This window comes from Poecilia reticulata, chromosome 9 (assembly GCF_904066995.2).
Source record: "Poecilia reticulata chromosome 9, P_reticulata-male-v2, whole genome shotgun sequence".
Lineage (NCBI taxonomy): Eukaryota > Metazoa > Chordata > Actinopteri > Cyprinodontiformes > Poeciliidae > Poecilia > Poecilia reticulata.
Genome location: NC_088838.1, coordinates 17,534,108 through 17,553,128, shown reverse-complemented (window position 1 = coordinate 17,553,128; position 19,021 = coordinate 17,534,108). Strand labels below are relative to the sequence as shown.

General features: G+C 37.2%; 2 protein-coding genes across 3 annotated transcripts; both read left to right on the top strand.

The window, feature by feature from the left end:
• The first annotated feature begins 138 nt into the window (after nucleotides 1–138).
• LOC103470355 (solute carrier family 2, facilitated glucose transporter member 11-like) lies at nucleotides 139–8,490 on the top strand. Of its 2 annotated transcripts, none has more exons than XM_008418743.2 (12): nucleotides 139–261; nucleotides 3,857–3,955; nucleotides 4,338–4,498; nucleotides 4,577–4,701; nucleotides 5,512–5,641; nucleotides 5,761–5,909; nucleotides 6,358–6,545; nucleotides 6,635–6,745; nucleotides 7,543–7,644; nucleotides 7,715–7,790; nucleotides 7,869–7,996; nucleotides 8,081–8,490. In XM_008418743.2, the coding sequence occupies exons 1-12, from the start codon at nucleotides 223–225 to the stop codon at nucleotides 8,273–8,275; spliced, it is 1,503 nt and encodes a 500-aa protein (XP_008416965.1). In that variant the 5' UTR covers nucleotides 139–222; the 3' UTR covers nucleotides 8,276–8,490. The 2 variants fall into 2 exon arrangements, with proteins under 2 accessions (XP_008416965.1, XP_008416964.1); XM_008418742.3 differs by lacking the exon at nucleotides 139–261 and adding an exon at nucleotides 3,242–3,744.
• Nucleotides 8,491–11,455: 2,965 nt separating this feature from the next.
• Nucleotides 11,456–18,288, top strand: LOC103470356 (solute carrier family 2, facilitated glucose transporter member 11-like). The gene is made up of 12 exons (XM_008418744.3): nucleotides 11,456–11,874; nucleotides 11,968–12,081; nucleotides 13,063–13,223; nucleotides 13,312–13,436; nucleotides 14,210–14,339; nucleotides 14,440–14,588; nucleotides 14,892–15,079; nucleotides 15,168–15,278; nucleotides 15,458–15,559; nucleotides 15,914–15,989; nucleotides 16,078–16,205; nucleotides 17,152–18,288. Exons 1-12 carry the CDS (start codon nucleotides 11,803–11,805, stop codon nucleotides 17,341–17,343), a joined length of 1,548 nt encoding a protein of 515 aa, XP_008416966.2. The 5' UTR covers nucleotides 11,456–11,802; the 3' UTR covers nucleotides 17,344–18,288.
• The last annotated feature ends 733 nt before the right edge of the window (nucleotides 18,289–19,021 follow it).

Genomic DNA, 19,021 nt, shown 5'->3' with positions numbered 1-19,021 from the left:
GCTGGTTATAATTTCTATATATGGGTCAACAGTCCTTCTACTGCCAAAGGGGCTCAGGGGCTGTTAAACTTCAATGAGTTTAACAGTCAAACCCCCCCCCCTGAGCAGAAGTCATGTGCTGCACCTTGCAACTAGAAGACATAGTAAGGAGGGCGATCAGACTGAGGGGCTCGGCACGCTTTCAATGCTTTGTTTGAACTTTGTTTCATAGCAGCTTCCAAGATGAATTTAAGTGAGGGAGCCAATAAGTCAAAGAAAGAGGTGAGTGTAAGATTTGACCCCATTTTGGGTTTTCTTTCTGAATATTTGATTCTCCTTTAGTGTCTGAAAACGATGCTCTGTGGCTTTCCTGCAGCGATAAATGGAGACATTTGCTCCAATAATATGTTTTAGGAGTTTGCACTCTTTTTATGTTGCATTCATGGTTAATTCAACATAAATCATTTCATTTCCCGTTCTGAACATTTGCTGTAAGGATTCTGATGAGGATTTCTAGGGTTTCCATGTGCATCTGCTGCAGCTGTTTGTTAGTCGTTCGTGTATTTTGCACTTAAATTAACAGTATGTAAGATATTTATGCTGTGAACACTAATCATGCATGTTATGTTTTGGCTTCATTGTCCATTTTTATTAAACAAATTAAATCAAACAGATTATTGTGCATAAACCTGTTCTTTAATAAAAAATCCACCATTCACTTAAACCTTTAATAATTTTGGGGATGTTTTTCAACATGAATAAAAACAAAATAAGGGGATAAACAAATTGACTAAGCAAAGTACAGGTCTACAGTCAATAATACTTTATAAAAAGTGAGGAAAGCAAGAGACACAAGATGATTTTCTTCTGTTTGTCACATAGGGGGAGCAGCACAGCATCTGTAGAGATCATGTCTTCAAACTCCAGCCCAGAGCATTGTTATTTATATTTTGACTCCTCTTGTTGCAAAATGCAAATGTATATATTTTGCATTTTTATATATATAAAATATATAAGAGTTGTGCTCTTCTTGTGTATAGCGTTTTTTTTTTTATATTTGACAATGAAAACTATTTTGTGGGATTTTTTTTCTCTCTTTGAATTGTTGGACAGAACCTGATTCATATTGAAGAGAACAGTCTAAACAAGAAAACCTGGTGCTGCCTGTTTAAATGAGAAAACCTGTGTTGTCCACACAGAGGTTTCATTTTAGAATGTCAATAAATTGGCCAAACATTTAAACGCACTTGATTGTAAAGAAAACAGCAAAGTGAGCTGTAGCTTCCACACAGATTCTCCATTTTATTCAAGTGCAATACTGCAGCATAAATAGACATGTTTTGTTAAAAGGAGCCCATTTAAGAATATTAACACTATATGTTGTCAAAGCTGAAGAACATTTTATTGTTATAAACATAAAAGTATCACAGCAAAACATATTTTTTGATCATTTTAAGGGAATATAAGCTGCAACGATCAATGTTTATTCAAGTTGTCTGAAGAACGTCTTAAACCTCAAGCATCTTAACATAATTTAATCTTAATGACTGTGACATGGCTGCTGTCCGTTAGCATCTCGGGTGTGGCGCGTGCTGCACCGAGGGGCCGGCAGGGACACCGAACCATGATCTCGCTTTGGGCCACAATATGACTGGAGCCGATTCTGCCCCTCTTAATATGTTAATGCGTGATCATATTTTAATTCTGCTTGAAATGTGATTGGCTTTTAGGGTTAACTTGTGAGCCAACAAGACATTAAATTGATTTTAAGACAATGATTGTCCTTAAATTGATTTAATGACAATCATTAAATCAATTTTAAGCACTTTATTTGAAAACAGTACTTCAAATAAAGTGCTCAGTGATTCTTGAGAATAGGGACAAAATGGGTTTTAATTTTCCCATATTTTTTTTGTTATTTCTCAACCTTATGTATGCAAATATGACAAATAATGTTTTGGAAATGTAAAGAGGCTAAGGTACAGGCTCCCAGTTGCAACATTTTTTTTAATTTACATTTTTAATCGAACTGACCTAGAACGTTGTCATCACCATCTGACAAAAATAAATAAAAAGTAATTTTTAATGACCCTATTAGTGATATTTTTACTCATTTTACAGACAAATGCTTCTCAAGAAACAAAATAAATATTATTTAAAACACAAAACAACAAAAAGTCCATCCGACGGAGTTGACACTGCATTACGGAGTTGACACAGAACTGAAGGTGGTGACAAACTAGTGAGTAAAATGAAAAACGTCATACATGTGAAGTAATGCAATTCATGTAAAATACATTAAAATTAATTAATTGCACATTTAAGTGAGATTTGACAACAATTTCACTGAAAGAGTCAGAAAAACTCTGATGGAGTTGACATCTGACCGAGTTGACAAAAAGCCAAACTACCTCAATTTATATGATGTTATTCTGAAGGAGACCATATTGTAGCTCATCAGGTCCATGAAATCTTTACAATTTACCAAAATTAAGCTTTTATTTCACAAAATTTCATAAAAGTTTTGTAAATTGTCAGTTATGGTGTCGACACATTATGGTTGTGACAAACAACTTAGGAATAAAAAGAAGAAAAAACTAAAGAATAACATAAGCTAACGGGAGCTCACTAGCCCTCTCAGCGAAGGAAGAGAAAGGAAGTGGTCATGGGGTCCTCATAAGTTCTGGTGCCCCCCAATAATGCCTGATTTTTTTTACATTCTTTTCATTTCTGACGGTGTTGACAAAAACTAGGGACAAGTTTCAATTGAGTTGGAAAATATATAAAAATGATTTTTAATTCAATTTATTGATACCTTTATAATTATTTATATGACTACTTATACTTAATTGTCATAATATATAATTTTAGTATTTCTTTAATTATTTTAAACTATTATAATGTATTGAGTTCTGCTCCTGGAAAGGGCTTTTACAGGCATCATCCACCGACTACAATGTTTAAAATAAAAAAAACATTCAGCAAATTCGTGGAAAATATACATTGTTGTGCTCACATGACCCAGGTTAGTTTAGTCAGATATTTGAAAAAATAACATTTTGTGTATATTTTATTCAAATTTTGTGCTTTATCCATAGGACCTGTTTTGTCCCTATTCTCAAGAATTACTGTGCTAATTGTTTTTTTTCTCACATCATTTCTTCCTATAGTAATCCTACAAAGTTGAGATCAAAAGAGAGCATACATCACTTAAACTATTCCCAGAATATTAAGAAGCAACAAATTATAAAAAAGGCTATTATTTACTCATTAGGGCTGCTTGACATCATCAAGCAAGAGGTCCTGAGATGATGCAAAGGCTCGTTGTGCTGTAAGATCAGAAGACGGATTGATGGAAGTGAGATTACAAGACTGATTGGTTTAATATAGCTCAACATAGCTTCAACATGCTACATGCTGTCTCCACCAACACTTGGCTCACTGAGCTGTGCTCCTTCAGTACTTGGATGCTGTCACAGTAGCGTGAAACTCTGATGATCAGAGAGTACCCTCATTATGCAGAAGATTCACCACACTTCATACTCATTTTCTGACAACAGATCAGTTGTGTTATTCTCAGGATAAACCCCTCCACCGGTCAGACATCAGTTTACTTTGGAGAGCAGCCTCAAGAAGAAAAGGACACTCCGTGTGCGGACAATAGTTTTAAGGAGAGTTGAGGTTGCGAGAAAAATGCCAAAAGAATATGTGGATGAGTACGAGCCTTTGCTCGTAAGGGGCGTTAAAGACAAAAGGCGTTTAAAGGTATGCAAGGCATACGTTGTTATGACTCGCTGAAGAAAAGAAGGATGAGTTTGATGTTCTTGATTTTTTGGAAATGCTTTTCTGACGTCTTTGATTGAATTTTTTTTTGCAGCTTCCAAACAAATCGCTGCTATTGGCTGTGTTTGCTGCTTGTGTTGGAGGAACGTTTCAGTATGGATACAATATCTCTATCATTAACGCACCCACAATGGTAAGAAGCAGGAAGAAATGGGAATACAAGGGGAGGATAGCAAAGCAAAGATGGATTGTTATGGTTTCTTCTTGAAGGATGCACTTTAAAGTGGTATTGTATTGTTTTGGCTGAAAGAAAAGTTGTCTTTTTGTCTGCGATAACCTTTTTATAGTTGGTGAACTACTTGCCTGCAGATTTTTTTGTTCTGTATCAACCGCGGATGTATAAACTATGCATACATTGTTCAAATTAAAACAACTGTGCTCTTTATATTACCTCTTAATGTGTGGACAAACCTGTGCTTATAAAGTACGTCAAAGTTTTCCTTTTGCTAATATTTAGCTGCACTTAAAAATAACAAACGTTAAACTACATTTCTTTTCTTTCCTTCCATTCCAAGTATGTACAAAACTTCATCAACCAGACCTGGATGCAGCGCTATCAAACCAACATATCACAGGGTGAACTCACGCTGCTCTGGTCCACCATTGTTTCCATGTTCACCTTAGGAGGGCTCATAGGGGCATCAGTAGGCGGGACTCTGTCTGTGAAGCTGGGGAGGTATGGAGATATTTCTACATTTGGTAAGACTAACTCATCTTCTGTTACCTCTAAGTCGCATTGTGCGGTTTCCTTCAGGAGAGGGACGCTGCTGGCCAATAATGCCTTTTCACTGACAGCTGCTCTGCTGATGGGCCTGAGCTCCACTGTGGGGTCGTTTGAGCTGCTCGTCATCGGACGGCTCCTCAGTGGAATGAATGCAGGTGAATGCAGCCAAATATTATTACATCTCTTGAGCTTCCCCAAGAGCTGGGAATGTACCATGCTGCTGTATCAGCAGCATGGTACATCCACAAACTGAAATCCAAAGTGTTTGATGTTTTGCTGATTTGTAAAACCCCAAATTAAACAACTGTGAAGTGGGGATAAAAGAAACACAGTTTTCAACATTTGTCACACATAAAAGTCTAAAATATGTAGTGGTTGTTTCTCTTTAACCCTCTACATGCTTTTAAAAACAACTAAGTGAATTGGGTTAATAAAGTAACCAGCACTGCACATGATATAGTCATTTGTTTCCTTTCTTTTTTGCAAAATAGCACCTTCTATAATGTTCCTTGTGTGTCCTGCGTGGCTTGTGCAAAACTGCTAATTCTTTGACTTTCTTATAACAATGCCTTTCTTTTTTCCATTCTTCCATAAATACCAGATTTCTAGAGTGTACAGCAATCTGCTGTCCACCTGAGCTATGGATCCCCCAGAGTGTCCAAGGACGTTTTGGCTACTTCTCAATTAGGAAAACATTTCAAAAACCTTGCATCTGTTTCCTTTCATTTCAGAATTTACATGGAAAAAACATTTTCATGTTTCGAGAGGTGTAAATACTTCAATAAACCACTGCATTTAGAACAAAATGACTCAAAAGACACATTTTATTTGATAGCCAAACACCTCCTCATAAACTGGTTGCATATGTTTAGTAATAATTTCTAAAGTCTTTTTCTAGTTAACATTTTTGAGGCCTGACTTTAAAACAAAATACTAACACATGAATCTCGGATTGTTGTTCGCAGGCATTGCCCTGTGTGTTCAGCCTCTGTACTTGGGGGAAATAGCTCCGACTGCATTACGTGGGGCCATGGGAACGGGAACTTCGGTCTTCATCACTGGTGGAATCTTAACAGGACAAGTTATGGGCCTCAAGTAAGTTTCAAACACTAAATCCCACATAGGCCACTTAATATTCACTTTCAAGGAATGCACATATTGTTGTGCTGTCCTTAACAAGCATGCTAATTTGGCATCTGTGTGTAACTGTGCAGAGAAATTCTAGGTAAAGAAGAGTACTGGCCCATCCTGCTCTCCACCACATGCATCCCTGCGTTCCTGCAGCTCCTTATTCTGCCCTGGTTTCCGGAGAGCCCGCGCTACCTTCTTATTGACAAAGGAGATGAGGAGGGATGTAAAAAAGGTAAAGTATTTCTAAAACTAGTCCTCAGTGTATTGTGTGGATCATTATTTAGATTTTTTTTTTTTTTGCTTGTTTAAACTCTGAAAAGTCATTTTAACTTTATTGGAACAGCTGAAACTAAACCACAGAACTAAAAATATATACAAAGGCATTCCTGTCTTCCACGTGCTAATTTTGAGGAACCATAAGAAGTACAGTATAAATGCAGCCTTCTTATCCAAATCTTTTCTATACTCCTGGAAGCAGAAACCAGTTTTTTGTTAGTGCAGTCGGTTCATGCATGTGATCTTGTTTGGACCACAGCGCATTAACGTGAAAGGAAAGCTGTTTGTTGCACAAAACCTTTTGATTGGACTTTAAAAGTCACACCCCTGATGCCTGATCAGATGAGAAGAATGGTGTTCACAGAGGATTTCACTCGCTGGGTCATGTGTTTTCCTGTGTCCAGCCTTGAGGCAGCTGCATGGCTTAGCTGACTCTGGTGATGCATTAGAGGATATCGAGAAAGAGAAGAACAATTTGGTGGGTTTCCAGGCCAAGAAGCCCTGGGAACTCTTCTCTGATCGTAGTTTAAGGTGGCAGCTTCTCACCATCATCCTGCTGAACATTGCTCAGCAGCTGAATGGCATTAATGCTGTATGTATGACTTACCTCACAGCAACCCCCTAATAATTATTTTGAAAAAAAAAAAATCAAAAGTCAGAATTATATCCTTCTGTCTTTAGATTTACTTCTATGCTGATTACGTGTTCCGACAATCTGGTATTCCTATGGACAAAATACCATATGCAACAGTCGGCACTGGTGCCTGTGAGTGCATCACAGCTTTAACATGTGTGAGTATCCGTTTCTACCTGATTTTGAAGTTGTGTGTAATTTTTGTTTTTATGCAGTGTTTAAGGTGCACACAAATTGACTATTTCCTCTGACTTCTGGAAAGATTGCACTGGATTTGATTGGGAGGGGAATTAGAGTCAAGGGAACTGAGTACAAATGGATAGGTGGCTTCATACCTATCCAAAGTTAATGGAAACCAGTTTGGTTTATTTGTAAAATTAACTGAACTACCACATTAAAGTGCAACAAAATAGAGTAAAAAAAAAGTAAAATCCAACTGGTAGGAACAATGGGAACATCAACAACAAAAACAGCCATAATGCTAAATGATTCATTGTTTTATGGTAATATTTTCTCCAATAAGGTCCACAGATGAAACGGCAAGCAGACTACAACTCAAAACAGAATTCTACCCATTCATAAAAGCACCTAAAGTACAATGAAAATGAACACAAAGTCTAAATCGCAAAACAAAACTGAAGATGTTAAATAGTCAAATGCGTGCTTGAAGTGATCTGTACAAAGAGTCCTGACAATTTAGTCTGTATGCGATGTTACTGCACTAAACTGGCACGTCTGTGTGTTTTACTATTTAAAATAAGGCTTAAGTAATTTGCAAACAATTGAATCAGTTTTAATTTACAATGTATTTTTGTAATAGTATTATAAACAGTAAGCTTCCTGTTGAAGCACATTGAGTATTATTTTACACATCAGGATTGTTTGGAACATGTCCAGCTACATTTGCTTGTTATACCTCCCCCCATGGTCTTGTGACATGCTGTGTGTCTCACAGGGTATGCTTATTGAATGTCTGGGAAGGAAAGTCCTCATCATGGGAGGATATGCACTCATGAGTATCTGCTGTGTTTTTTTCACGCTGACTCTCACTTTCCAGGTAAGTTATCTCGTGATCAGACATCTTACCCAGACGTCTATGCCTGAGTTAACATTTGCTCTCCCTTCAGAATTACAGCCCTGTCTTTCCGTACCTGAGCATGGCGTGTGTTTTTGCCTTCATCTTGAGTTTTGGCTTGGGACCAGGTAAGTAAATAAAGCATGAACCTCATTAAATTTCACAGCCATGTCACTGATTTTCTTTGTGTCTACTGTCTGTTAAAGGTGGTGTGACTAACATCCTAACAACAGAGTTGTTCACCCAAAATGCTCGGCCTGCTGCCTTCATGATTGCAGGATCAGTGAACTGGCTCAGCTTCTTCTTAATCAGCATGGTCTTTCCCTTCATTGTGGTCAGTGCTCCAGGTCAACATGAGTAAGTCTGCTAATTAAAATGCTTCACTGTTGTCTGATGCATCTTTTCTTTACTTTCACAGATTGGGCTGCAGCAGTACTGTTTCCTGGTCTTCTTGGCGGTTTGCTCCTTGGTGGTCACCTACATATTCTTTGTTGTTCCTGAAACAAAGAACAAAACCTTTGTGGAAATTCAGAATGAGTTCCAGTCATTGAAGAGGAACAGGTTTTGCAGCTCAGATGGAGCTGGAACTATACTCTTATCAACGTCCATCTGAAATGTTTCTCAAGCAAACTTTCTCTGTCATGCACAACACTTACACATCACTAAGTAACAAGGATACACACACATGCATGAGATTGCAGACTGTAATAAATATCTACAAACTGATGACCTTGTTACACATTCCCGTATCATACATGATGGTTTCTACTACCTCTATAAAAAAGGTGCTTTACTTAAAATTCAAAATAAATTTCAGATAAAAATGTCCATTCTTCCTTAATTGGTGTGAACAGGTTCAAAGTTAAGACTGCATGCTGCTGCAGCTGCCTGGTCTTTTCTAATCCCTCAGAGCTGCATGTGGTCTGGAGAACAAAGGCTTTTTGCAGGCGTTACTTTCTTAGAGGGATAAAGAGTACATACAGAAGATTTATTGAGATTTGGTTTGGTTAGAAGTGTTAACACTATCAGAAGTATGATTTACATGATGAATATGCAACCAGGTTCAGATATGGGTTTACCAAAATGTTTTTAAAAGTTATTTGTTCCAGTGAGTATGGCTTTGGAGTACAGACTCACATACAGATAGTTCACATCAAAATTTTAAAAATGCAGAAATAACAGCTTTTTAATATGGATAGTGATCTTAGGCTAAACTTTTTGTCTTCTTTTGCCTGACTTTCTTATCATCTTTTAAAGTGGTGTTGATAAATAAGTATTTCTTCCTTTAGATGTTTTATTAATTTACAATTTTTTTGTGCATAAGGTATGGTGAATGCATAAATCATTCAAGCATTAAAAATGCATGTCTGACAGGTAACCGAGCGTAGAAAGCTGTGCATTCTCACAAAAACAAGCTTATGGTCAAAATCCTTTAATGGCTTTGCAAACAGAGGGTCATAACAACTGAAAGAAAACTACAAATGGGTGACTGAACAGGTGCAGCAGATGAGGATGATGAGGCAGCACAGGTGAGTGGCATACGTAATACTGAAAGGTGAATGTGAGTACAAAAGAAAACAGGAAAAAGACAAACATTGGAGCTAACAAGAGAAAATCAAGATATTAACAGAAGAATGTGACAGGAGAAATGTAGGGGAATAATAAAGAATACAAAAATCAAGACTCAAGAATAAACTATGACTCTAAACTTGGCAAACAACAAATACACGAGACTGAACCGAAAGTGAGTACACTCCAAGTACTACTTAGAGTGTACAAGGAAACGACTAAATAACACAGCAGATTGTCAAATCCCAGTCTAAACTATGAAAATAAACCTGACAATAAGAAGAAACTATGAAACTTAAATAACCCATAAAAGAATTACAAGCCAATAACCTGAGCACCCAAGAACCATCACAAGCAGTTGTGAATAAGAAAAGCATCACAGTACTGCTGAAACCACAAAAGTCCCAAATAACTGGGTTTAGTACCATTGGAGTTCCCTCTAGAGATTACATTCATTCAAATGTAATCTCGAGACATTTTACAGGACAAACAGGTCCAGTTCTTGTCCACTTATAAAGTGGCTTCTGATTTATTCCCACACAGATGCATTCAGTTTGTGCAGTTTTAAGAAAAAGCTGTTAGATCCATCCATCCATCCATCCATCCATCCATCCATCCATCCATCCATCCATCCATCCATCTATCCATCCATCCATCCATCCATCCATCCATCCATCCATCCATCCATCCATCCATCCATCCATCCATCCATCCATCCATCCATCCATCCATCCATCCATCCATCCATCCATCCATCGTCTAAAGCTGTTCATACTTGTAGGGTAACCAGGGAGCTGGTGCCTAACTGGGTTATAACTACATAACTATGCATATATCACATAAATTACTTTACTATTCATTTGTTTATTTATTTATTTTATTTTATCATGTATCTATTTAATTTTTTTAGTGTAATGGATTTCCTTATCTGGGACCTGAGTACAAATTTTGTACCACAAACAAAAAAATGGTATGACAATAAAAAAATGTTTTAAAAATCCTTAAATCCTTAGTGGGCAGAAAGAGAGGTACACCCCAGAGAAAAGTCTGTCAGATTCAACTGATCACCAATAGTTTTAAAAATGTCCTGATTCTAAACAGGAGTGGAGCTCCTTTATTTCAAGAAGAGACTTCCAGCTGAGCTAGTTTAACAAGGATCAGTGCTCATCTTTCATCTCCAGATTTTTATGGTCAGACAGTGATGCAGGAATTGTGATATTCCACGAATCTCTCCTGTTCCAGATCCAGCTAATTTCCAGTTAGTTTGCAATGCATCTTTTCACTGTCCTGGTCAAGTGTCACGTCATACACTGCCATCTAGTGGCCAACTATATGGCCATAAGTAAAGGTTATATCATTTTGGCAAGAAAAATCTTCCAGTCACCAATTGACTTCACCTGGGTTCAAAAATGTAGGGTGGGGTGAAGATTAGAGTGGAAGTATTTGTTGAGAGCCTTAACCTTTAGTATCTATAGGTCATTATTTGCAAACTATAATGAGTTAGTTTAGCTTTGTTGAATATTGTTGTGATATAAAAGTAGACTCGTCCTCAATCTTTGTGCATCGGTTACATGGCTAAGGTTGCTGTCACACTGTTTCATATCTTGTCTATGAAGCCTTATTCTTGCCTAATGTTATGTATTTGATCTGTTACGAAAGCAAGCACACTTTGTGCCATATCTGAATGACCCTCATCGCTGTTTTCTTTGCATTTTGAAGGAATGTGAGGGTTTATTTTTGATCCTGCATTACAAAGGGAAGTTTCAGCAGAGAATTTACATTCTGTTCAATGTCAAAATGTAATTTTGAATTGATTACCCTCAGTTTTTCCTGACAATAAAATTAACCAAATTGAATTTATAAAACCAATTTGGTTATTATCAAAGTTGTAGATTGCTCATAACTTTAAAACAATGCAATTTTCTTAAGCTGATCTTTCCCTTTTTAGAAACAAACAAGTTGTTTGAAGAATGGTGTGATTTAAATCTGTCTACTTTCTTTTTTAAATAAAATAATTTAGACTGAAGACTGTAACATCCAAACCAGTTGTTATAATATATCTCTTCTCAAATGTAAAACCTGGGGGTTGAGGTAAGCTGTGGTCGGGGTAAAGAAATATCTAATGCTGTTTTCTAAACTTAATTGCCTAGCCTCAGACTTGATTGAATTTTTTTCCTAATCTCGTTGTTCTGTGAATTCTCACGGTGAAGGGCTAGACAGTTTCAGTCTGCAACGCACATAGCAGACAGGAAGTATCCGAAAGTCTTTAGTTATTGCGGAAACTACAAATACACGGTGGACATTTCCGTCTTTTTAAGTGGAGAGGTGAATGTAGTTGGATTGCAATTATTCCGTCACCAAAATGACTTCAGTATAGCCAGAACAATGCGGGTGATTCTTTAGCCCCATGCAGGAGTCGATTGCATCAGGTCAGTAGTATCATCACCATCATCATCATCAGCAGCAGCAGCAGCAGCAGCCTGAACTTCTCCTTCAGCCTTAAGTCAGTGCAGAGAGCCAGCGCTCACATCGGAGACATCCTGACAGCGAACTTTTAGGAAATCCAACGAAATGCCAAAAGATTATTTGACCGAGTATGAGCCTCTGCTCACGAAAGGAGGCAAAACCCCGAAAAGGTTACAGGTAAGTCGACTTTAGAGTCAAGGCTGGATAATCTTGATGCGGTAAGTCTAACTTTACCACTCCTGATGATGAGCTTGTGTTTTCTGTCTGCAGCTGTTTTGTTTCCAGTTCCCAAACAAGTTTCTCCTGCTGGCTATGTTTTCGACATGCATAGGTGGCACATTTCAGTGCGGATACAATATATCGATCATCAATTCGCCCACTAAGGTGATCACTGATGCATCTCATTGACACAGACAGATCCGTCCAGGGGTTGAAGGTTGTTGTGGCTGTTAATTTGCAGACGACGGCATTAAGATAATTAGCTGGTTAATACGTAATTATATATTAATTGTTAAATTTAACTCTTGTGCGTGGAGACTTCGCCCTCCTGCGCATGCTTGATTCTTTAAGAGAGCGGTAACTTTTAAAAGCCCCCCCAACAAGTCCTCCATTCACTATTTTCAGTTGGTTTTATTGGTGTAAGTCACTGATTAACCACAACGTGGTGGCATGACTTAACCAGCACAGATTGGACAGACTAGTGCCACATTTATGTGTAGAGGGACGTGTGGATTTCACAGGAAAAACAGTATTGTTTCCTTGAAAGTTGCCACTTTATTGATTTCTTCACAAGGAGCAATTTGTGAAGAAAATAAAGCAGCTAAAGCAAAAATAAAATAGCCTCATTGTTTGATAAAGTCTCACATTGTCAGTTTGAAGTTTGAAAATAGTCCCCCACGTTTTATAGTAAAGCAACGCGTGATTCTATTTATGCAATAAACCTTTGAAAGACAGATTTTTGCAAGAAAAAAGAAGAATAGAAAAGGCTTTAATTATAGTAAAATGTATAAATTGTGGGAAAAACAATTTTTTTTAACATGGATAATGCACATTGTTGCACCCCCTTAAAAAAGTCTATTGTTTTGACTTTTTTTTGTCTCACTTAAATGTTTCAGATGGTCATTATTCAAGATTTGACATCATAACTTAAGTAAATACAAAACACAGTTTTCAATGAATGATTTCATTAAGAGATAAATGAAAATATTTCTAATTATAATTATGTAACTAAGTTTTATTTCTTTTAACTGAATCCTTAAGCTTTTACAATATACTACTTGAGCTTAGTTACTGTAGGAGAATGGTGAACTTTGTGTCATTTTCCATCCACTAATGCTATTATTCCACTTCTTTTCTTATTTCAAGTACGTGCAGGACTTCATAAACCAGACGTGGAGGCAGCGTTACCAAACAGAGATATCTAATGATGGGCTTACACTCCTCTGGTCCACCATTGTGTCTATGTTTACCGTAGGGGGATTTATAGGAGTGTCCATTGGTGGGAATTTGTCAGTGAAGTTGGGAAGGTATAACATTTTTGAAAACATTTAGAAATGTTGATAGTCTCTTTTAATGTATAAATATTAAATTTTCTTGTCTTATGGTTGCTTTCAGGAAAGGGACGCTTCTCACCAATAATGTTTTTTCATTACTTGCTTCTCTGTTGATGGGCCTGAGCTCCAATGCAGGCTCGTTTGAGATGCTCATTATTGGACGTCTTCTCATCGGAATAAATGCAGGTAAATACATTTATTTTAGGAACAGATTTACAACAAGTGGAACTCCTGAAATCTGAAGCAAAATCAGAACGTGAGGTTCTTCACTTGGTCCAGCTTATAATGAGAGCACGGCTTTTACTGAAACAGCAAATGAGGTCCCTGAAAATAAAAATATTTCTCAGCACTTTTAGATACTTTAGTTTGTACCAATAAATTACACAAAAACATAATTGTATTAAAACCCAAGCAAAATACATTAAAAATTAAGTACAAATAAAATACAAAGCAAAATTATTGAACTTTTTCATATTTTATCATTTTAAAAGGACAAACTTTACTGTACATTTTGGGGATTTTATGTAAAAGATCAGCATAAAGCAGTGCCTAAGTTCAGACTGATGGATTATGTGTAAACATTCATTTGATTTCAAAAAATCTTGTCAAATATTCTCACTTGGCATTTGGTCTAAAAACTACCTTTGGCAGCGCCACAGGGAGAGGTGATTGGCAGCGCTAAAATCCTCTTCCTGGCTGTGATTGGATGTTTCTATTAGCAGAAACACATTTTGTCTGCCTCATACCAAAACTGTCACAACACGGTGACACTTTCAACAAATATGTAAAAGAAAAATGTTTTTTAATAGAAATTTCATACTGCAGCGTTAACAAATACTTCATATTTTTTTACTCAGTGTAATGAATGTATTTTGAAAATAAATAACTGAAATAAATGAACTTTTCAGTTAAGTTATAGTTTTACTGTGTAAGACTGTAAACTCTTGTTATTTTTCCAGGCATTGCGCTGTGTGTAGAGCCTATGTTCTTGGGCGAAATAGCTCCAACATCGTTACGTGGTGCCATGGGAACAGGCTCCTCCATTTTTCTCACTGGTGGCATCTTGTCTGGACAAGTGATGGGCCTCAAGTTAGTGAAATATTTGTTTCGTTAATTTCCGTCTGCTGCTGCGTATTGATTTTTGCTGAACATTGAAAACTGATGTAATTATATTTGTGTATTGATGCAGGGAATTGCTCGGTAGAGAACAGTACTGGCCCCTCTTGCTCTCCACCACATGTATTCCAACATTACTGCAACTGCTGCTCCTGCCCTGGTTCCCTGAAAGTCCGCGCTACCTGTTTATTGATAGAGGAGACAAGGAGAAATGTAAAAAAGGTAAGATACTTCAATGCAAGTGTGGTTTCCTTTCTTGTAATTCCAAATGTAAAACAATAATTTATGTGTTGCCTGCCAAGAAGACATGGTGCATGTGATGGTGCTGCACAGAAAAGCTAAATATTTCTCAAAAACTGCTAGAGGCTGTCAGATAAACCATGTGAGCTCCTTCTGATAATTTCATCACGATGTGAAGAAACTGTGGTTTGACCTTTAGGCTTCTTAAAAGAAAAAAAAGCAGTCTGTCGTAGTGTGGCCATGTGAGAGAAAACGTGAACAGAGGTCCTCTTTTTCTGTCTGCAGCCCTGAATCAGTTGCATGGCTCAGCAGGCTCTGACATTGTGCTGGAGGATATCCAGAAAGAGAAGGACAATTTGGTTGGTTTCAAAGCCAAGAAACCCTGGGAGCTCTTTGCAGATCGCAGCCTACGCTGGCAAGTCATCACCATCATTGTACTCAACATAGCACAGCAGCTGAATGGTGTCAACGCTGTATGTATGAGCTTCCTGCACTGTGACCTCTCAATGACTTCGCAAAAACAAAGCTTTAAAGACTTGCCTTTGTCTGTATCCACTGCAGATGTACTTCTACGCCGATTATTTGTTCCGACAAGCTGGAATCTCAGAAGATAATATACCTTACGCCACCGTCGGTACAGGCGCCTGTGAATGCCTCACTGCATTAACATGTGTAAGTATGAGCTTGGAAGTATGAACTTAAAGACGTTTCTGCATTAACACACAGAAAAACAAATAAATGGTGCTATTAAAAATTAACTGGCACGACGCTTATACTATTACATGATATACCTCCCATTTAAAGCTTAAATGGGGCGGTTTTGGTTTTGTGACATGCTGTGTTTCTTTTAGGGCATGCTGGTTGAATCTCTTGGAAGGAAAGTGCTCATCTCAGGAGGATACCTACTGATGAGCATCTGCTGCATTTTATTCACAGTGACGCTTGCTCTGCAGGTAATTCTTCCGAAGGATACATATCCTTAATAGAGCTATCCATTTTTAAAATGTTCTACTTTACAGGACAAGCATTTAGTTGTAGCTGTACAGAACAATAGTGAATACCTTTTCAGGTTTCTTAAAGAAAATGCAATCAAAGGCAAAAAACAAGAAGAATTTTAACAGCTAAACATGACAAAACTGGTTACTTACTTAATGCCTTTTGTGCTGTCGTCAGAAACATGTGGAAGCTTGCAAAGCAAACACAAATCAAAACAGTAGTCATGAAATCTTGACATAGAGGTGACACACTATATCAAACTTGTTGTTACTTGGTTTCACAGAAAGTCTGACTTATCTCTCTTCTTACAGAATGTCAGTCCAGTCTTTCCATACTTAAGCGTGGCTTGTGTTTTTGCTTTTGTCTTAAGTTTTGGCTTGGGACCAGGTACGTTAGTAATTTAGCAAATGTATCCTATTTCAGTGTCTTCATCAGTAAAGCAACATTCTTAACTTTGTTGTTTCGTCCTCTGAAGGTGGCGTAACAAACATTTTAACCACAGAGATGTTCAAACAAACTACTCGGCCTGCAGCTTTCATGATCGCGGGATCAGTGAACTGGCTCAGCTTCTTCATTATTGGCTTGCTCTTTCCCTTTATTGTGGTAGGTGTTGCAAATAACTTCTAGCTTAGCTTTATAAATGTTTTGAAAATATTTGTGTCATATAGTCAGTTTAAAAAGAAACACACAATTGTCTTTATTTACAAGGAATCCCTATTTTAAAGAAATTTCAAATACAGAAGTGTTAATTTTGACAGTAATCACTCAAAAGGCCCCTGGCCCCTCTGAGTCACCCATTTCAGACTGAGCAGTGATTTCGTTTGACGTTCAGTTGACTGTGAGTCGGCTGTGTAATCCAGGGGCCCACACCGCAAAGCAGGATTAGGTTCATTTCACTTCTGATCTATATCAACTTGACTATTTCATAATCCCTCTTTTTTTTCTTTTTTTTTACAAAATGAAGCCGCAACATTTCAAATTCTTGATATCTTATCAGGGGGATTAATGTTATATAAAGCACTGGATGATACAGGAAAACCCAACTTGGCTACACTGCAAATTGTAATGAGCAATAATCTTATTAAGTGAGAAATGAGCCTAATAGAATTAAAGTAGTTATTAAATGATTTTTACACCTTCAGATAATGGATGACTGGATATTTCCATTGTACTGGAAGTGATGTCAACAGTTTGGTGTGGCCCTTCTGGAGTCCCCACTTGAATATGATTGAGAAAATGTGAAGGGAGCTAAAGATTAGGGTGATAGCACGGAGTCTTCTTACCTCAAAGACTTCCTGGCCACTAATGGATTCATATAATATATGTCTTAATTCAGTAAGAGTTTAAAATGGCTTTCAGAGCTCAAACCCAACCTGTGTGTAAACTAATAAAGATGCCTGAGTTGCTTATTGGTTGCTTATAATGTGTAATTAGTGACTACCCAAAAGTTTTCTTAGAAAAAAAAAATGTTTTGATGTCTGTTGAAAGTAAAACGTCTGCATTGAAATGTTGAATGGTTTACATTGACATTTATTTGTTTTTCCCCCAGATCGGGCTGGAGCACTACTGCTTCCTAGTGTTCTTTGTCGTCTGTCTCTCAGTGGGGATCTACATCATCGTCGTTCTTCCCGAAACCAAAAACAAAAGCTTCGTGGACATCCAGAAAGAGTTCCAGTCCAGATGGAATAAAGAGACAAACTCTGATGAAGCAGATCCTTTGCTTATATCTACTTCTTTATGATGGGTCTCTGATTCAGCATTAGAGCTAGCAAAGCTAGCTTATCTACTAAACAAACCATGAAGATTTATTATTAAATTCAGTTTTATTTATATGACTGAGGCACTTTACAAAAAAAAAAAATTCAATTCAATCATACATGTATTCCAAATGATCCCAGTTTTCAAACAGTACCGTAAGCTCAATTAATTATCATCTGTAGAAAAAACACCAGTGATGAATAATACAATATATCTGTGGTACTTTTGAATATGTTGTTATAGTTTTGTTTTGGGTTTTTTCTCTTGAAAACTTAAGCTGTGTTGATTTCTGTGGATTTTATTATGCCAAATGATAGTCTGTATGACTTTTTCAAAGAGCGCCGCCCTGCAGTTTTACGATAAAGATAAGCCCATTAAATAAGATCTTTTGTAAGCAATGAGAGGTCTGCATGCCACCGAGGCTACTTGGTGTTTCATTTCTGTAATCCCTTGGGAGACATGTGATCTGTTGAACAAAGCATTCACTGAAGTGCTGCTCATCTTGGAGGAAAATAAAGAGACATTATTAGGTATAACTAGAGAATATAAGACTTGAGGCTTATATATTTAAGGAATGCATAAATATATCATAATATTTTTTACATAGAGTGTTTTCCTTAGGAGTTATTCTGCTATTATTCCTTGGTTGTTTGAACAAACTGTGAATACAGCTGACTGATTTGACTGCAGGACTCAAACTATCACCTGACTGAAATGATGAGATTCACTTGGCATGAAAAATGAAGCCAGTGAGTGTATTACTGGCGTTGAGTAACAAGTTCTCAGAAAGCATGTACTAGTTCACTTTACAAAGGGAGAGGACAAAAACCTTTCTAAAGTAGCTTTTAATATTTTATATCAGAAATAAACTAAAAACTTTAATAATGATAATTTATTGCATTAAAAATCTTTCTTTTAGATCTGTGTATACCAGACTAGTGTAGCAATTTTTGTTCAGGACTAAAACTGCTAATTATTTATGATAATTTGTCAAACTGCAGTTTTAAGCCCCAGACTGGATCTTTAAAAGGTCCAGTCTTTTAAAGATCTTTTAAAAGACTGGATCATGAGATAAATATTACATTTATCTCATGTAATACTCTGAGATAAATTAACAGATCTTCAATAACCGATAGAAATAGACTTACACTAAATATTTAAAGATGAATACATAATGTATTGCAAAAGCATTCAGATTCATTGATCTGTCATGTTACAACCATAAACTTAAGTATATTTTATTGAAATTCCAAGTTACTCCATAGTTGAAATGCCTACTGCTGCAGCTACATTTGCATATTTTTGTGGTATTTCTCTACCTGCTTTACAAATCTAAGGACTGAAGGTTTTGCCTTTTTTTTGTAAAAAGGCTCAAGATCCCCAGATACCCAGAAACTCCTCCACTTGAGGCAGGACGACCCCCCTGACCCGGAGAAGGCACTCTACCCTTTTCCGGCTCAAGACCATGGCCTCGGATTTGGAGGCACTGAGCCTCATCCCGGCCGCTTCACACTCGGCTGCGAACCGCTCCAGTGAGAGCTGCAGATCACGTTCCGATGAAGCCAACAGGACCACATCATCCGCAAAAAGCAGAGATGCGATCCTAAGGCCACCAAAACGGATCCCCTCAACACCTCGGCTGCGCCTAGAAATTCTGTCCA